General features: G+C 39.0%; 1 protein-coding gene across 12 annotated transcripts in view; it reads left to right on the forward strand.

Moving 5' to 3' along the window:
• Positions 1-17,029, forward strand: part of CHD9 (chromodomain helicase DNA binding protein 9) — a 237,295-nt gene that overhangs the window by 207,523 nt on the left and 12,743 nt on the right. For 8 of the 12 annotated variants that reach the window (XM_058707433.1, XM_058707432.1, XM_058707434.1 and 5 more), the window contains 7 exons: positions 1,691-1,893; positions 4,948-5,856; positions 6,838-7,001; positions 8,350-8,622; positions 9,360-9,528; positions 15,462-15,601; positions 15,882-16,103. In XM_058707433.1, coding sequence (XP_058563416.1) covers positions 1,691-1,893; positions 4,948-5,856; positions 6,838-7,001; positions 8,350-8,622; positions 9,360-9,528; positions 15,462-15,601; positions 15,882-16,103 — 2,080 coding nt within the window. The remainder of the gene's footprint in view (positions 1-1,690; positions 1,894-4,947; positions 5,857-6,837; positions 7,002-8,349; positions 8,623-9,359; positions 9,529-15,461; positions 15,602-15,881; positions 16,104-17,029) is intronic. The other 4 variants (XM_058707437.1, XM_058707441.1, XM_058707436.1 and 1 more) reach the window with 3 other exon arrangements.

Raw genomic sequence — 17,029 nt, forward strand, 5'->3', positions numbered from 1 at the left:
CCTCACTCAAATACCTGGCAGTTGGTGCTGGGCTGCCAGCTGGGAGCTTGAATGAGGGAGCATTCCCAGTGACAAAGGCAATAAAAGCTGGAGATTTCTTAAGGCCTAGTCTCAGCAATTATAAAGCATCACTTCTGCCACTTTCTATGGGTCAAAAAAAGTCACACGGCCAATGAAGTTTAAAAGAAAAGGGAAAGAGATTATACCTGTCCACGGGAAGAGCGGCAAAGAATTTATGGCCATCTTTAACCACATACATTTTCCCTTGGTCTGTCAGATCTCGATCAGTCTTCCTAAAATACTAGTTTTCTCTTGATATTCAATGGCTCCTTATTTACTGTAGGTATAAAGTTTAAGTTCTTAAGCCTCAGTCCAAGAGTCTCTTCAATTTAGATGTCAGCATGCATTTCTAATTCTGTCCAGTACTATTTCCTCTGCCATAATATCCTACGTATTCTTGACTCAGTACCCTAGCTTATGTTGTTCCTATCACCTGGGATACCTTTCTTCCTCGTCTTTAGTTCATACCTAGCCCATCCTTCAGAGCCCAACCCCTGTCCTATCTCTTATATTAATTTTTTCTCAAACAGGCCAGCTCACAGTATTCTGTTTCCTGTACTCATATAGCACTTATCCAAATAAATTACTCATCATCACACTAATACAAGATGTTATAAGGACGTTTTTCCTTTCCCTGTCTTGTCTTCCTAAGTTGTAAGTTCTTTGAGGGTAGACACTGTGTCATATTTTTGTGTGTTCTGTGTGGTGTTTTAACTCATCCTTTCTATTCTATTCCTACTTCCATCACCCAGGTGTAAGCTTTATAAGATTTAATTGGTTTCCCAGGCTATTTTTGCAGCATTATTACATGAATCTTCTTAATGAAGCACTATGATAAAAATGGCCTGTTGATGTTTTTCAAAGGTCTCATACACTCTTTCTCGTTCTCACAATTCTATAAGTTAACTAGGGAAAAGTGTCTATAAGTTAGACTGTGTTTGGAGATTTGTGGTATGTGAAGGTAATATTACCCTCTTAAAATATCTTTAGGAGCTTTCAACTGAATAGAGACTATTTTTAGCCAGGCATATGGAGTGTTTCATAATCAGACCCCATTTCTGCCTCCAACATGAGCCATATCCTTGTCAAACTGGAATGCTCATCACCTCCCCCAAGTGTAGATTACTTCCTACTTTGCTTATACTGTGTCCGCTTCCTAGAATTCCCTACCTGATCTTAGCCTTGTTCCATCTTAAAAGCCACTTACTTCTGTGATGCTTTCTTGATCACTCAGGTCTGAACTTGACCTCTCATCTTCTGCACTCTCCTAAAATCCTTGCTTCCTAGAATGCATACAGCTACAACATACCACCTTATACTAGGGATATGTTTGAAATGTTTCACTGTTTCCTTAAAGGTAGGGTCATCATGTCTTATGTAATCTTGTATCCTCTGCATATTTTCTTACGTAGTAGATGTGTAAAAAACTATTATTTTCTGAAGGAAGAGAAGCATGGTTGGACAGATGAGTCAACTAGCATATATTTGCAAGGCAGTAGTACCCTTGCATTTAATCCTTTAAAGTGTTAGGTATTTGAAATGTTTTAAATTTTATTATAGTCATTATATTCAGCATTAATATTTATTTTAATGACCAGTGTGGCTTTTTCTTTAATCTGACTCAAAATAGATGGACAAGAAGAGAAGAAGCTGACTTTTATAGAGTTGTGTCCACATTTGGAGTGGTATTTGATCCTGACAGAGGCCAATTTGACTGGACAAAATTTAGAGCTATGGCTAGGCTGCATAAGAAAACTGATGATAGTTTGGAGAAGTATTTGTATGCATTCATGTCCATGTGTCGGAGGGTTTGTCGTCTTCCTTCCAAAGAAGGTAGGTATAAAACTTCTTTTTTTCCTGGTTTTGGTCAAAGAGGCAAAAATCCCTAAAATTCTGAAATTTCCAACTTTTTTTATGTCAATACTGTCTAATTCAACACATCAGTTATTTTTCAAAATTGTAAATTAACTATGTTCAGAGATTCCCCCTATTTGTTAATTCTGCTATTAAAGTTAGATCAAAAGAGAATAAAGTTGCACCTTGAGTTTTGAGGAATAGCCAGTGCTTATTCAATATTAGATTGATGATCGGGGGAAGGTAGAAGATAAATAGTAGCTTCAGATAAACAGAACTAACCTGTAGTTTTAGTCCATCTCATAGGAACTGTTTTACAGGGTTTATTCAGTGAATAATTTTGCAAGGAATGAGGCCTCCTCTCTAAAGACATTTCAAAGAGTTTTAATAGGGGAAAAAAAATCACCCAGAGCCTTCAAAAAAAGGAGAACAACAACCAATCAGAGGTGCTAATGCTCAGCCAAGGCACTGGCAAGGCAGATTCACCCAGGAGAGTGACTTTCATCGTCTTTGAAGCCCAGAGAAATCACTCATCCTGTCAGCAATTCCTCTCAATCATGCTATTATAAGCAGCTGTCTCCATTCTTTGTTGAATATGATTTCTGACTGCTAAACCCAGTGGCTTCCTAATCCTATTTCATAGTCAAAATATAAATTGCTAATAAAAGGACGTAAATTTCATGTGGGTTGGTTGGTTTGTTTTAATTTTATGTCCTAACAGATCTGTTGTCAGTCTACTGGATAGAGTAGCCCATCACTTGATTACCCAAATACCAGATAATCCAGAGTAGTCTACTTAAAGGTCTTTTGAGAGACTATCCATGGGTTTAAAGAGATAAAGCAAAGTATTGTGTCTTCCATTATTTATGGTTACTGAGAGGCCCTCATTTCTTTTTTTTTTTTAATTTTCTTAATTCCCGAACGATATAAAATGTGATGAATAAATTAACCACTTTGACTCCAGTTTTTAAAAAGAAAGTGTTAATTACTGACAATCAATAATGATCGAAAAGGTAGTTTTCTTGTTAGAAATGTGAGTGAGGTTTTACTTAGATCAGTTTTCCAAACTTCCTCAGCTCATAGATCCCTTACTGTCTCAGTAATTTTTCACAGCACCTGAGGCCAGAAGTTCTGTTTAATGAATAATTAGATCCAAACAACCTAAGTATTTGTTTCCAACAATCTAGTAATTGTTTGAAAACATAATAGAAGCTGAAAGAAAAAAAGTACTACTTTTCTTTCTTAAATAACCTCAGTTACTTACTAATGAGATGTATACACCTGTCAGGGACTATACAACTGTCACATCCTAGAGGTAGAATGGATATGCCCACTCTTGTTTCCTGTTCTACACTGATGTCTGCATGGTCTTTTTTTTTTTTTTTTAACTTTTTGTTCTAAACTACTTTCAGACTTTGAAAAAAGTTGCAAAAAACCACAGAAGTTTCCATGCATTTCTCACTTTGCCTCCCCTAAAGTTAAAATCTTACATGACTAATTACAGTATAATTATCAGACTAGGAAACTTAACAGTACAATGCTGTTAACTAAATTGAATGCCTAGTCAGATCTTACTGGTTTGTCCACTGATGTCCTTTTTTGTTCCAGGATCCCACATTGTATTTAGTTGGTCTTTCCCCTCAGCTTGCTACAGTCTGTAACAGACCCTCAGTTTCTCTCTTGTCTTTCATGACCCGATTGCATTGAGGTTATGCATTTTTGTCAAGAGTACCAGAGAAATGATGTGTCCCTCTCAGAACATATCAATGGGTTCATGATGTCAAGATAGCTAACACTGATGGTGTTGCCCTTGATTGCTTGGTTACAGTAGTTTATGCCATGTTTCTCCAGTGTAAAATTGATATCCTTTCCCCTGCAGTTAACAGATACCTTGAGGAGATACTTTGAGACCACACAAATCCTGTTTCTCCTCAAACTTCCACCCATTGACATTAGTATCCATGAGTAGATCCTTATGTGTAACAGCTTTTAACGTGGAATTCTGCTACAAGCAAGAACTGTTGTTTCCGTTTCATCTGTTGATCAATTATTTACTTATTCATATCAGAATGGACTCATAGATATTTATTTTACTCTATAGGTTAGAACCCAATACTCTCATTATTTTGATACTCAAATTGTTCTAGATTTGGCCACTACCAGCTCCTTTAAGTGGGCCCACATTATTTCAACAAGCCCCTGTCGATTTCTGAACTGCCAGTATCTCTGCCCACAAAGATAGAACCGCATCAAAAGGAATATAGCAAGATCTAATGTTGAAACTGAGCCAGCTCAAGCCACTACTTCACATAGCCTTTGACAGTGTTCCTGCACTTCCCTGAAATTTTAAGAAAGCCTTAAGTGTTCCTGTGAGTTCACCACAATGCCCTGAATTTCCTTGGTGCAGCTAGAAATATGTGGACTTCTGTTTGTTTATCGGCTATGATTTAACAGTTTTAATTTGTATTTATAAATGAGCTCAAGTAAGTGTTTGTCTCTTTGATTAAGACACAGATTAGTGGGGTACCTGGGTGGCTCAGTCGGTTAAGCATCCAAATTTGGCCTAGGTCATGACCTTGCTGTTCCCCAGTTCAAGCCCGGCATCGGGCTCTGTGCTCCAGAGCCTGGAGCCTGTTTCAGATTCTGTGTCTTCCTCTCTCTCTCTGCCCCTCCCCAACTTGTGCTCTGTCTGTCTCTCAAAAATAAATAAACATTAAAAAAATAATAAAAGACACAGATTAGTAAGGACATAGCTCATAGGGAATTTTTTAAAAGTAAATTCATAGTTATATTAACATATTTCCCAAAAACATTACGTTTTCCCCACTTTCAGAAGATCCAGTGTTATACACTGTATGTATGGATTTTGGTACTTTTAAAAACTTATATCTTTCCTCATTTAAAAATATTTTAAAAATTCTGGAAACTACACAGTGATATCGAGTAGAGTTGCATTTTAGAAGTTGCATTATTTGTTTAACTCTGTAATAAAGTGTTTCCAAGATTAATGTTTTTGTTCTTGTCTTAACATAGAATTGGTGGATCCAAATATTTTTATCCAGCCAATCACAGAAGAACGTGCTTCAAGGACTTTGTATCGCATTGAACTTCTAAGGAAAGTACGGGAACAGGCCCTCCGACATCCACAATTGTTTGAACGCTTGAAGCTTTGCCATCCAAATCCAGACCTGCCAGTCTGGTGGGAATGTGGCCCTCATGATAGGGACTTGCTCATTGGAGCTGCGAAACATGGGGTGAGCCGAACAGACTATCACATTCTTCGTGATCCTGAACTCTCCTTTATGGCAGCTCAAAGGAACTACAGTCAAAGTAAGATGGCTCCTTCAAGGACTTCTACCCCACTTTTACAGCAATATCAAGTAGCACTTTCTGCTTCTCCTCTTACCTCTCTACCTAGGCTCCTAGATGCTAAAGGTATTATTCTAGAGGATATGAAAGTTAAAAGTGAAAATCTTAAAGAGGAGCCTCAGTCTTCTGAAGAAGAATCTATGTCTTCTGAGGAAACCAGGACACTAATAAAGTCTGAGCCTGTAAGTCCAAAGAATGGTGTTTTACCGCAGGCCACTGGAGACCAGAAATCTGGTGGAAAAGGTGAAACAGACAGACGCATGGTTGCAGCCAGAACAGAACCCCTAACTCCAAACCCAGCTTCTAAGAAACAGCGAGTCCACAAAAGAGGATCCGAATCTAGTTCTGAGTCTGACTCTGATTCTGAGAGATCATCCTGTTCTTCCAGATCATCTTCTTCCTCGTCTTCCTCCTCCTCTTGTTCCGACTCTCGATCAGGCTCTAGTTCCTCTTCATCCTCCTCCTGTTCTTCAGCATCGTCTTCATCCTCATCCTCATCCTCTTCCTCATCATCCTCCTCCTCATCTTCATCAGAAGAAAGTGACAGTGAAGAAGAAGAAGTCCCAAAGCGAGGTATATGCATAAAGTGCTTTTGCTGTTTTAAGACATTTCAAGTGAAAATGAAAACGAATTCGGTTCACATAACTTAAGCATGCTTAAGATTGTTAGCCTAAGTCTCATATGTACAGATTTTCTTAGAGAAGCACTATCGAAAAGGAAACTCGTGTTACTGGTGCACACTCCCTATTCAGTACTCAAGGCATTGCAAAACGGGTCAATCAAACAGAAATTAGACATTTTGTACAATAATGGGTTTCTTTGTGATCACCTTCAGTTTAGTGTTCCTTTTTTTCTGAACATGCTGATCAGTGAACACATCAAGATCATATTCTGTAACGGCCAGATTAGCCGTCAGACCAACAAGACTATCATAGGCCCTCCTTGGTAGCTGTCTCCTCAGAACGACACAGGAACTACAGTTTGCCTGTAGAGGAGTGTCAGGTGGCTCTGTCCTTGCTGCAGCCCGCAGTTCAGGTGCAAGGCAATGAGCTGATGGCGAGCAGGTGCACGAGCCAGTCTGGCCTAAGGAGCCTCAGATCCTGCAGAAGCCAGCGTCTCTTGTGACGGCTCTGTGAGCACAAGTTTCAGGGTTGCCACAAGGACATGCCCCGGCGTACAGGTCCCCTCCTGAGAGGATGTCAGTGTACTCCTCAGGTTTTTATGGTCCCCTCAGTCCAAATGCACTTTATCATTCTGGAGTTTATATGTGTCCAGGGAGACAGACCTACAGGGTTAACTGAGGGTCAGATTTTCATGCAGAAAGGGATGTTTTGTTAACCCTTCCCCCTCAACCTCTTTAATGCCACTTATTTTGCTTTTGTGATAATTTTTTTAAACAATGGGCACCGTATTGTATTCTAGGTGGATTTTTTTTCCTTTTTGGCCATTTGTTTTTACTTCTAACTTTTTCCTTTGAATAATTATATAAGATTTGAAAAGTATATATAAAATTGTTTTATGCAGTCTTTTTAAAACGGTTATAATTGTTCTCAGCAGAAGGTACCCCTCACGTGAAAGCCTACGATGAAGAAAGTGTTGCGTCACTGAGCACTACCCAGGATGAGACCCAAGATAGCTTCCAGATGAACAATGGGACACCAGAGTCCGCTTATATCTTACAAGGAGGATACATGCTAGCAGCCTCATATTGGCCAAAGGTAAATGAGTAAGGTCTTACCAGAACAGATCATTTTTTGAGTATTTCTCTATGTTGCTTTCATGGTAGATAACTTAACTGTGCGGAGAAATAGGTCACTATAAAACATAGGATGGGGACGCCTGGGTGGCTCGGTCGGTTAAGCGTCCGACTTCGGCTCAGGTCATGATCTCACTGTCCGTGGGTTCGAGCCCCACGTCAGGCTCTGTGCTGACAGCTCGGAGCCTGGAGCCTGTTTCAGATCCTGTGTCTCCCTCTCTCTGTGACCCTCCCCCGTTCATGCTCTGTCTCTCTCTGTCTCAAAAATAAATAAACGTTAAAAAAAATTAAAAAAACAAAACAAAAAACATAGGATGGCATTTTGGTGTTAGCATCAGAAGTATCAACTACTGTTACCAAGTAAATAGGTGTACTTGAATATGTTTATTTCTCAACATAACCTTAGAATGTTTAGAATAAGAGATAATGGATGCTGACATTCACATACAATATTCAAGGGCTTGTTTATGAATGGGTGCTTCGAGCTGAGTCTCCTTGAAGAAATTTACCATAGCCATTTATGACTTAAAAAAAAAGTTCACTTGGGGCACCTCGGTGGCTCAGTTAAGCGCCTGACTCTTGTTTTTGGCTCAGGTCATGATCTCACACTTCATGAGGTGGAGTCCCTCACTGGGCTCTGCGCTGACGGTGTGGAGCCTGCTTGGGATTCTCTCCCTTCCTCCCTCCCTCCCTCCCCCCCTCCCCCTCTCCCTCTTTCTCTCTCAAAAATAAATTAATTAAAACAACCATTTTTTTGAAAGTTCACTTACGTGTATATACTTTCAGTGGTAGAAGTTCAGATCGGATTAATGCAATTCTGTCAATGTGGCTAGACTAGTACAAGAGTACTTACCTTTAGGAGGGAGGTTGTGAAATGGGGAGGTGAAGAACTCTACTCTTATCTGCTTCTGAGTTGATTGAATTTTTCCAACGAACTTGTATTACTTGTATAATTATGAAAATAACAAGGCTGAGATACCTGGGTGGCTCAGTTGGTTAAGCATTCAGCTTTTGATCTCTGCTCAGGTCTTGATCTTGGGGTGTGGGTTCAAGCACCGTGTTGGGCGTGAAACCTACTTTATAAATAAAAAATGAAATTACAGAAGACTATCTGTCATATATTTTTGGACTCCAATGGAAATTTGTACTTGAACTCTTACGGAATTACGTATGTATGTGAGAGCATGTATACACACCAAATGCACATAGGTTGTACCAGGGTTAAATCCATCAAGGCCCTGAGCCATTTTATCTCCGAAGGGCTGGCCTGACTATGAAAACCACACTTAGATGTTTGCATGCTTTTCCAGGATCGTGTGATGATCAACCGGCTGGACAGTATTTGTCAAACAGTTCTGAAAGGGAAGTGGCCTTCAGCTAGAAGAAGTTATGATGCCAACACAGTGGCCTCTTTCTATACCACAAAACTGCTGGACAGCCCTGGCGCAGCTACAGAATATAGCGAACCCAGTGTACCCACACCCCCAGGCGCCGGTGTTAAAGAAGAACACGATCAGTCAACACAGATGTCAAAGGTGAAGAAGCATGTACGAGAAAAGGAGTTTACAGTGAAAATCAAAGACGTATGTTTATTTTTATTGCCCTAGGACCCGATTGCGATTGCGTGTGCAGCATGCTTTTTCTGCAAGTGGCTGCCTGCTCTCACTCTTACTTCCTTCCCATACTTGTTTTCTGGTATTTGGATTGTTTTCTTTTTGATATCCAGGTTATTAGACTTGAATATCCTACTAGAAGGATCATCATTAAATGTTTCTCTACCTATACTTCTGAAAATAGTCCTGCCAATCAAGAATGCTTTCTTAAACAGTCTGACAAATGCTAATTGTTTTGGTTCTTTTGTATAATATTTAAATGGTATGTCAGTGCACTTTCTCTTTTAAACATTTAGCATGCTCTGTTCTCAGTAACATTTCATTTTTCAGTATGATTTTTGAAGCTAAATTGATTATTCGGTGTCTAATATGTGGGTTACGTCCTCTGAAATGTCCTATGAATAATGTACATAGAGAAGTATGTCTCAAGCTGATAGTGTTCCAATGTACCAGTCACATGTAAAACTTTGTTTTGCTCAGAAAAGTGTATGTAGTACCTGGTTTTCTTTCATTTAAGACAGAAAACATAATATTCATTATAGAAATTGGTTGACGTTCTTTTTCTTCAGTTCATTTCTGAATAGGAAGATGATTAACGTTTCAGGGTTTTTACTTCACTTTTTCTAAGTAAAAAATTTCTCTTAATAACCTGAAATGGGTTCTTTTTTTTTAATTGTTTCTTTCTTGATAATGGTGTTTGTTAACAGGAAGGTGGTTTGAAGTTGACGTTTCAGAAGCAAGGGCTTGCTCAGAAAAGACCGTTCGACAGCGAAGACAGTGCCCTGGGGCAGCAACAGTACCTTGCTCGGCTTCGGGAACTGCAGAGTGCGTCGGAGACCAGCCTCGCCACCTTTCCCAAATCCGTGCCAGTATCAGGTGAATACGGTCACAATAATTGCCTCATTAGGAAATATTCCTGCTGTCGTTTCCAAATCCTCTTTTATTTATTCTTCTAATAAAAAGTCATCTATCCTCTAATGTCGGGGTCTCTTTTAAGTCTGTAATCAGTATAATTTTAGTTCTTAATAAATACCTGTTGAGGTGTTTAATATGACATTTTAAAGCAGGGTGCAGTTTTATTTGGGTGGAAATATTCTGTCGAGTCCCTTTATGCAGGTAAAAGCTCAAACAGCACTTCAATATAAAAGCAATGATGAATTTGAAAGCAAACACTTGAACCACAAATGAATGGTGATTTGTAGAGAAGGTTAAAATGAGAAGTTTTAGAAAGACTTTAGAGACAGTGTAGTCCAGTCGTCTATAGGATACAGGAATTGTCATGACTAGTCCCTGAAAGACAATCTTTCATTCTCATGGAATATTTACAGGAAAAAGATTGTTACTACCTTAAACAGCCCTTTATATTACTGGGCAGCTCTAATTACCACAAAATTCCTTCTTACTTAGAAGAAAATTTTGCTTGCAATTGTTTTTTCTCAGTGATTGAGATTCTGACTTTAAAGGCGTCACAAGGGGTGCCTGGGAGGCTCAGACAGTTGAGCGTCTGCCTCTTGGTTTCAGTTCAGGTCATGATGTCGCAGTTCATGAGAAGGAGCCCTGCATCAGGCTCTGTACTAGACGTGGAATCTACTTAACATTCTGTCTCTCCCTCTGTCTGTCTCTCTGCTCCTCCCCCACTGGTGTGCATGCTTGTGTGCTCTCTCTCTCTCTTATAAATAAATATTTTTTCTTAATATTTAAATGTCTGACTCTTAATCTCAGTTCAGGTCATGATCTCACAGTTTGTGGGTTCAAGCCCTGCATCAGACTCTGTGCTGACAGCATGTAGCCTACTTGGGATTCTCTCTCTCCCTCTTTGTGTTCTCCTCCCCACTTGTGCTCTCTTTCTCTCTCAAAATAAATAAATAAACTTAAAAAAAATTTTTTTAATTATTAAAAAAGTAAAGGCATCAGAGAATTAACCTATTCCTATGTTTGCATGATCATCTTAACATTTTGAAAGCAATGATCATATCTCCTCCTCTTTGGGATTGTATCTCTTCTAACCTTTTAACAATTTGAATCAATAGTGTTTGTTAGATACCAAATCAGTGCCACATGTTGTGTGCTCTGTAGGTGCTGAGGTCCATAAGAAGTTTTGTTTTGTTTTGTTTTCTTGATCTTGGTCTACTGTGCTTTAATTTGTCTGTGTCCCTTTTAAAGTGCAGTGTCAGAAATTGAGAATTTTACTCATGATCAGCTGAGTCTTTACAAAATGCAGCTTTTCAATTAAAGCAGATTAGTGACTTGAATTTCCATTACACCTACCATTTACATAAGGCTGAGGACCCTGTTTCAGTATTCTACTAGATCTGGTTGCCATGCAGTATTTGAAAACATTTCAGATCTCCTGCTGTGCATGAGCACAGTGTGTGGGACTCCTACAATTTGGGAAAATAATGCTTTGTTATAAGAGTTAAATTGGTTGCTATTCCCAATTGCTGCTGTCATGACTTTTTAATTATAAATCATAGTTAAATTACAAATTAGTACCGTCAGTGTTACTTACAGATTCATTAACCATTCATTGTAATTCTCTAGTTCCTGGACTTTCAGACATGTACAGATTGCAGTTCAAATATGAATCAGCCATGCTTCTACTACTGAAGTATAAATCCCCAAACTGTGCTTTTCATTAACAGTATTGTATTAAAGGAGCTCTGTGTTTTTAGGGGAAAAATGGGAACAAATGGGGAAGATAAGCTGTGGGCTCTTTTGACTAACCTAAGTGGGGTTTAGAAATACAATTTCTTGTACTCTGATAACTCTACCATAAAATGGGATTGACACTAATATCATCTGACCATTTTATTGCTATTGAAGCTGAATTGTACAGTGTTCACCTTTAAGGTTATTTAAAGGTTACTTTGGCAAATATTACTATTTTTAATAGTATAAGTAGTAATTGTGACACTAATCTGCAGCTATGTAAAATATTAAAAAGCCTCAGACATTAAAACTAGGAAGAGTTATTATCTAAGCATTATATCTCATCCATCTTACTAATTGCAAATGTGAAATCTAGATTTGCCTTCCTATTCGACTCTTAGAACATCTCTTAACAATTTTTTCCCTTTTCTTGTTTATGAAATGAAGGGTTGGGGTAGGAGAGAGTTGTTAGGTGAGATAAATAATATGTGTAGAGTGGCTAATACAGAGCCGGGCACCTAATTAGATGCTAAACCAATGTTAAAATTGGTACCTCACAGGTTTTAGAATTAGATGCTGAATAAATACTATTATCATAATTCTTAATATTCCAAAGCCTAGGCCCTTTTTATGTTTATATGGGTCCCTCTGAATTTTATCTGAAAGTTTCCAATAAAGATACAGGTTGTAATGTAATTTAATGAAGGGGATAGTAAAATAGCATAAATTACAATAAGACAAAACTAAAGAGCCCATTCCAGAAACTACCTAGAATAATGAACAGAGGGTGTTGATAGAGCCAAACAGCCTAGGGTTTAATTCTGTCATTTGCCAGCTGTGACATTAGGCCAGTAACTTAATGCTTCTGAGCTCATTTATAAAATAGGCCTCATATTACTTCTGTGTTGGGGTGCCTGGGTGGCTCAGTTGGTTGAGCATCCAACTCCTGATTTCTGCTTAGGTCATGATCTTGTAGTTGTGGAATCAAGCCCCACACTGGGCCTCGTGCTGAGTGTGGAGCCTGCTAAAGAGCTCTCTCTCCCTTTGCCCCTCTCCCACTCTCTCCCACATGAGTGCTCTCTCTCTAAAAAAATTTTTTTAATGAAAAAATAATGATACCTCTATGATTTTATTGTTTCGTTTTTGATGATTTAAGAAAACACTGTTTAAACCGCGTTCAGTGTGTGGCACCTCGTAGACATTTAGCAGAAAGAAGCTATTTTTAATAGTGTTATAATTGCATCTATGACAAAGGCAATACAAGCTTTATAAAGGAGATTAAGTTAAATTTTCCATTTTGGATTCTAGCTTAAATCAGTAACGTTTATAAAAATCACCCTCAGAAATAACTCAAGGTGGCTCAGTTTTTTTAAGAAAGAAAAAAAGGAAGGAAGGGCATCACAGTAGTATATAATTGGCCAAAGAAAATATGTTTATGAATTGTCAAATAGGGTATGTTTATAAATGCACACTTTGGTGTATATGCAGTTGTTTTTCCAGAGATAATTAAGTACTTTTTTATATTACACCGGAAATATAGTAAAGAGAAAGTAAAAAGAAACATAGACACTGTCTGCCTTTCAGTTGCTTGGTAGACTAAGACCTACATGTTAAAATATTAGACAAGACTTTGGAACACCCGTGTGGCTCAGTCAGTTAAACATCTGACTTGGCTCAGGTCATGATCTCCCGGTTCATGGGTTCAAGCCCCGAGTGAGGCTCTGTACCGACAGCTCAGATTCTATGCTGTCCTGCTTCAGATTCTGTGTCTTCCTCTCTCTCTGCCCCTCCCCCTCTTGCACTCTTATTCTCTCTCTCTCTCTCTCTCTCTCTCTCTCTCTCTCTCTCTCAAATCTAAACAAACATTAAGAAAATTTAAATATCAGACAAGACAGGGGCGCCTGGGTGGCGCAGTCGGTTGAGCGTCCGACTTCAGCCAGGTCACGATCTCGCGGTCCGTGAGTTCGAGCCCCGCGTCAGGCTCTGGGCTGATGGCTCGGAGCCTGGAGCCTGTTTCCGATTCTGTGTCTCCCTCTCTCTCAGACCCTCCCCCGTTCATGCTCTGTCTCTCTCTGTCTCAAAAATAAATAAACGTTAAAAAAAAAAAAAATAAATTAAAAAAAAAAAAATAAATAAATAAATATCAGACAAGACATTAACAAAAACAAGATAATATGTTTTGCCACACAGCACATTATAGTTACTAAATACCATCTTCTCCCAAGAGAAGAGGGGAGCCACTGCTGTCTAGAAACTTAGGCAGAGTCCTCTGGAAGAGGTACAATTGAAAAAGATGTATAAGAGGCAGATTAGATAATGGTCTTTCTGGAAAGTGACCTTCCCGGGAGAGGTGGAAGAGAAGCAGAGAATAGCATGAACCAGAGACTTGATAGTATGGTTTTGTGATAAGATTGACATAGCTACTATGTAAATCCCTACTGGAGAGATATTTGTATGAAATCAGAGCCTGCTTAGAAAAGGTGAATCTAGGTTATACACAACATAAAAACTGAGCTGGGGCAGGGATTGAGGGTTGGGGGTCATGCTGGAAAGGGGCTGATACAAGGTATTTCATTCATATTAGAATAGGAAGTCATGGGGCACCTGAGTGGCTCAGTCAGTTGAGCGTCTGACTGTTGATTTTGGCTCAGGTCATGATCTCATGGCTTGTGGGTTCGAGCCTTGCATCAGGCTCTACACTGATGGCACGGAGCCTGATTGGGATTCTCTCTCTCTCTCTCTCTCTCTCTCTCTCTCTCTCTCTCTTCCTGCTCCACCCCCTGCTCACAGTTTCTCTCTCTCTCAAATAAATAAACGAAAGAAAAGAAAAAAGAAAAGAATAGGAAGTTATGAGAAGTTCTTATAAAAAAGAATAGTACTTTTGGGGCGCCTGGGTGGCTTAGCTGGTTGAGTGTCCGACTTCAGCTCAGGTCATGATCTCACGGTCTGTGAGTTTGAGCCCCGCGTCGGGCTCTGTGCTGACAGCTCAGAGCCTGGAGCCTGCTTCGGAGCCTGTCTCCCTCTCTCTCTGCCCCTCCCCCGCTCATGCTCTGTCCCTGTCAAAAATAAATAAACATTAAAAAAAAATTTTTTTTTAAAGAATAGTACTTTAAAAATGGTACTTTGTTTGGGAAAGTTTATTGTTATAGCTGAAATGTGCTAGGGGCACCTGGCTGGCTCAATTGGTTGAGCATCCAACTTCAGCTCAAGTCATGATCTCAAGGTTCATGGGTTCAAGCCCCACATCTGGCTCCCTGCTATCTGTGTGGAGCCTGCTTCAGATCCTCTGTCCCTCCCTCTCTATGCCCCTCCCCTGTTGCTCTCTCGCTCTCTCTCTCTCTCGCTCGCTCTCGCTCTTTCTCTCTCTCAAAAATAAGCCTTTAAAAAAATAAAGTAAAATGTGCTATAGTGAAAGTATTTCCAAATCATTTATAATGTTTTGTGAATCTGGTTATAATGAAATTCACTAGGTGGATAATGAAAGCTTTTCTTTATAAAGTTATGTCACATCCCTAGTGTGCTTTTTTATATGCAAACCTACTTTTTAATCATTGTAACTAGCAATTCCTTACCGTATGATTTAAGGTACCTTTTTGAAACTGAGATGTGATGAAGGTAAGTGGCTTCCATAAGGTTGCACAGCCAGCCAGTGGGCAACTCCTTATTCAGGGATACCCTGGACTTGCTCTAAAAATTTTCCTTGAATTGATTAAAAATGCATTTCTCACTATAAGCTGTGAATTATTTTAAACAAACATCTCATCCTTAACAGTATTTTAAGGAGAGCTCTAGATTATGTACTTTTGAGGACAGGAACACCATTTAACTCCTCTTCGAACCATTGTAGAACCTTGTACCTACGTACAAGGTTTAAAACTTAAAACCCCTGCCAAAAGCTGGCACAGGAACGGACTGTGGGAAATTGAGGAAGGAGCTGGTCGTGAAAAAGAGAGCACAACAAATACTAACCTTTCGAAGGTTTGGGGAATTATAAAAGGCTGAAAGAGGTTTAAAAGTTGATTATAGTTTTCCAAATTCTCAAATGAGGAATAGGGGTGGTGTAAAATAAGAACTAACACTTCCATATATTTAGAAAAATTATTGCTTTTAACTGAACATCTAGATTCTGACCACTGTTTTGCATTTTTTTATTTGATTAGGTACTTCCATTCAGTCAACCCTTGGTGCCAATGGAGTTAGATTAGACAACCAGCCTATAGTCAAAAAAAGGCGGGGAAGGAGGAAGAATGTAGAAGGTGTTGACATCCTCTTTTTTAACAGAAATAAACCACCTAATCATGTAAGTAAAAACTACTGATCCTTGAGTCCAAAATTCAGTCCTAGTAAATATACATATTGCTGTTCTGTGAATGTTTTATAGCATAAAAATATTAATTAGGAAATTAGATTGTACTTTGGATTCTATTTCAGAGGCATCCAACACTGCCTAAGATTCATGAAAATTTTAAATTTGAAAAACTTACTTTTTTCCTCTTCAAAAACATTTGCTTCATTGGACTTTGCAAAGAATTGAATGATAAAGCATAGCAATAAAATTTTCATTTGGTGTTTTTCTACAGGTAACTGTAGGCCTAACCAGCTCCCAGATTTCTACAGGGATAAATCCAGCACTGTCCTACACTCAGCCTCAAGGAATTCCGGATACAGAAAGTCCGGTTCCAGTTATTAACCTGAAAGATGGGACAAGACTTGCAGGCGATGATGCGCCAAAGAGAAAGGATTTGGAAAAATGGCTTAAGGAGCACCCAGGTTATGTGGAAGATTTAGGAGCTTTTATTCCTGTAGGTGATGCCTTACAAATCTTGGTATTAATTTTATTTCTGTGACTTACCAAATCTGTGCTGATGAAGCATAAATTTTTACCCACTTATGTAAATACATGTTCTGCCCAAGATTTAGGAAAGCTAAGAGAAAAAAATACCATTTTCCCCATGAGTGCCTTTTTCCATTTTTCCATTCTGTGCTTAATAGTAATATATACAGAGTACCATGTAAGACCATGTTACCATGTAACAATATACAGAGTACCATGTAAGACCCAGTGAAGGTTATAAAGGGATAACATTTCCAATCCTTTTCCTCAAGGAGTTTATTTTAAAATACTAATGACCAGGGGCACCTGGGTGGCTTAGTCAGTTAAGTGTCTGACTTCAGCTCAGGTCACAATCTCACAGTTTGTGAGTTTGAGCCCCGCGTGGGGCTCTGTGCTGACTGCTTAGAGCCTGGAGCCTGCTTCTGATTCTGTGTCTCCCTCTCTCTCTGCCCCTACCCCTCTCACACTTTGTCTCTGTCTCTCTCTCTCTCTCCCCCTCTCTCTCTCTCAAAAATAAATAAACATTAAAAAGTAGTAATAAAAATAAAGTAAAATACTAGTGATCATATTAAGGGTGCCTGAGTTGCTCAGTCTTGGTTAAGCAAGACTTGATTTTTGGCTCAGGTCATGATCTTACCATTCTTGAGATTGAGCCCCATGTCAGGCTCTGTGCTGACAGCGTGGAACCTACTTGAGATTCTCTCTCTCTCCCTCTCTTTCTGCCCCTCCTCCACTCACACACATGCTTTCTCTCAAAATAAATAAATAAACTTAAAAAAAAAAATACTGTGATCATATTAAACATGTATTGAGATTTAGCTGTGTACCTGGCATCATAATTAGCACTTAACGTATGTTATCTCATTTAACACTCATGACACCTTTATCAGAATG

The sequence above is a fragment of the Neofelis nebulosa genome, chromosome 17 (genome assembly GCF_028018385.1).
Source record: "Neofelis nebulosa isolate mNeoNeb1 chromosome 17, mNeoNeb1.pri, whole genome shotgun sequence".
NCBI classification, from domain to species: Eukaryota; Metazoa; Chordata; class Mammalia; order Carnivora; family Felidae; genus Neofelis; species Neofelis nebulosa.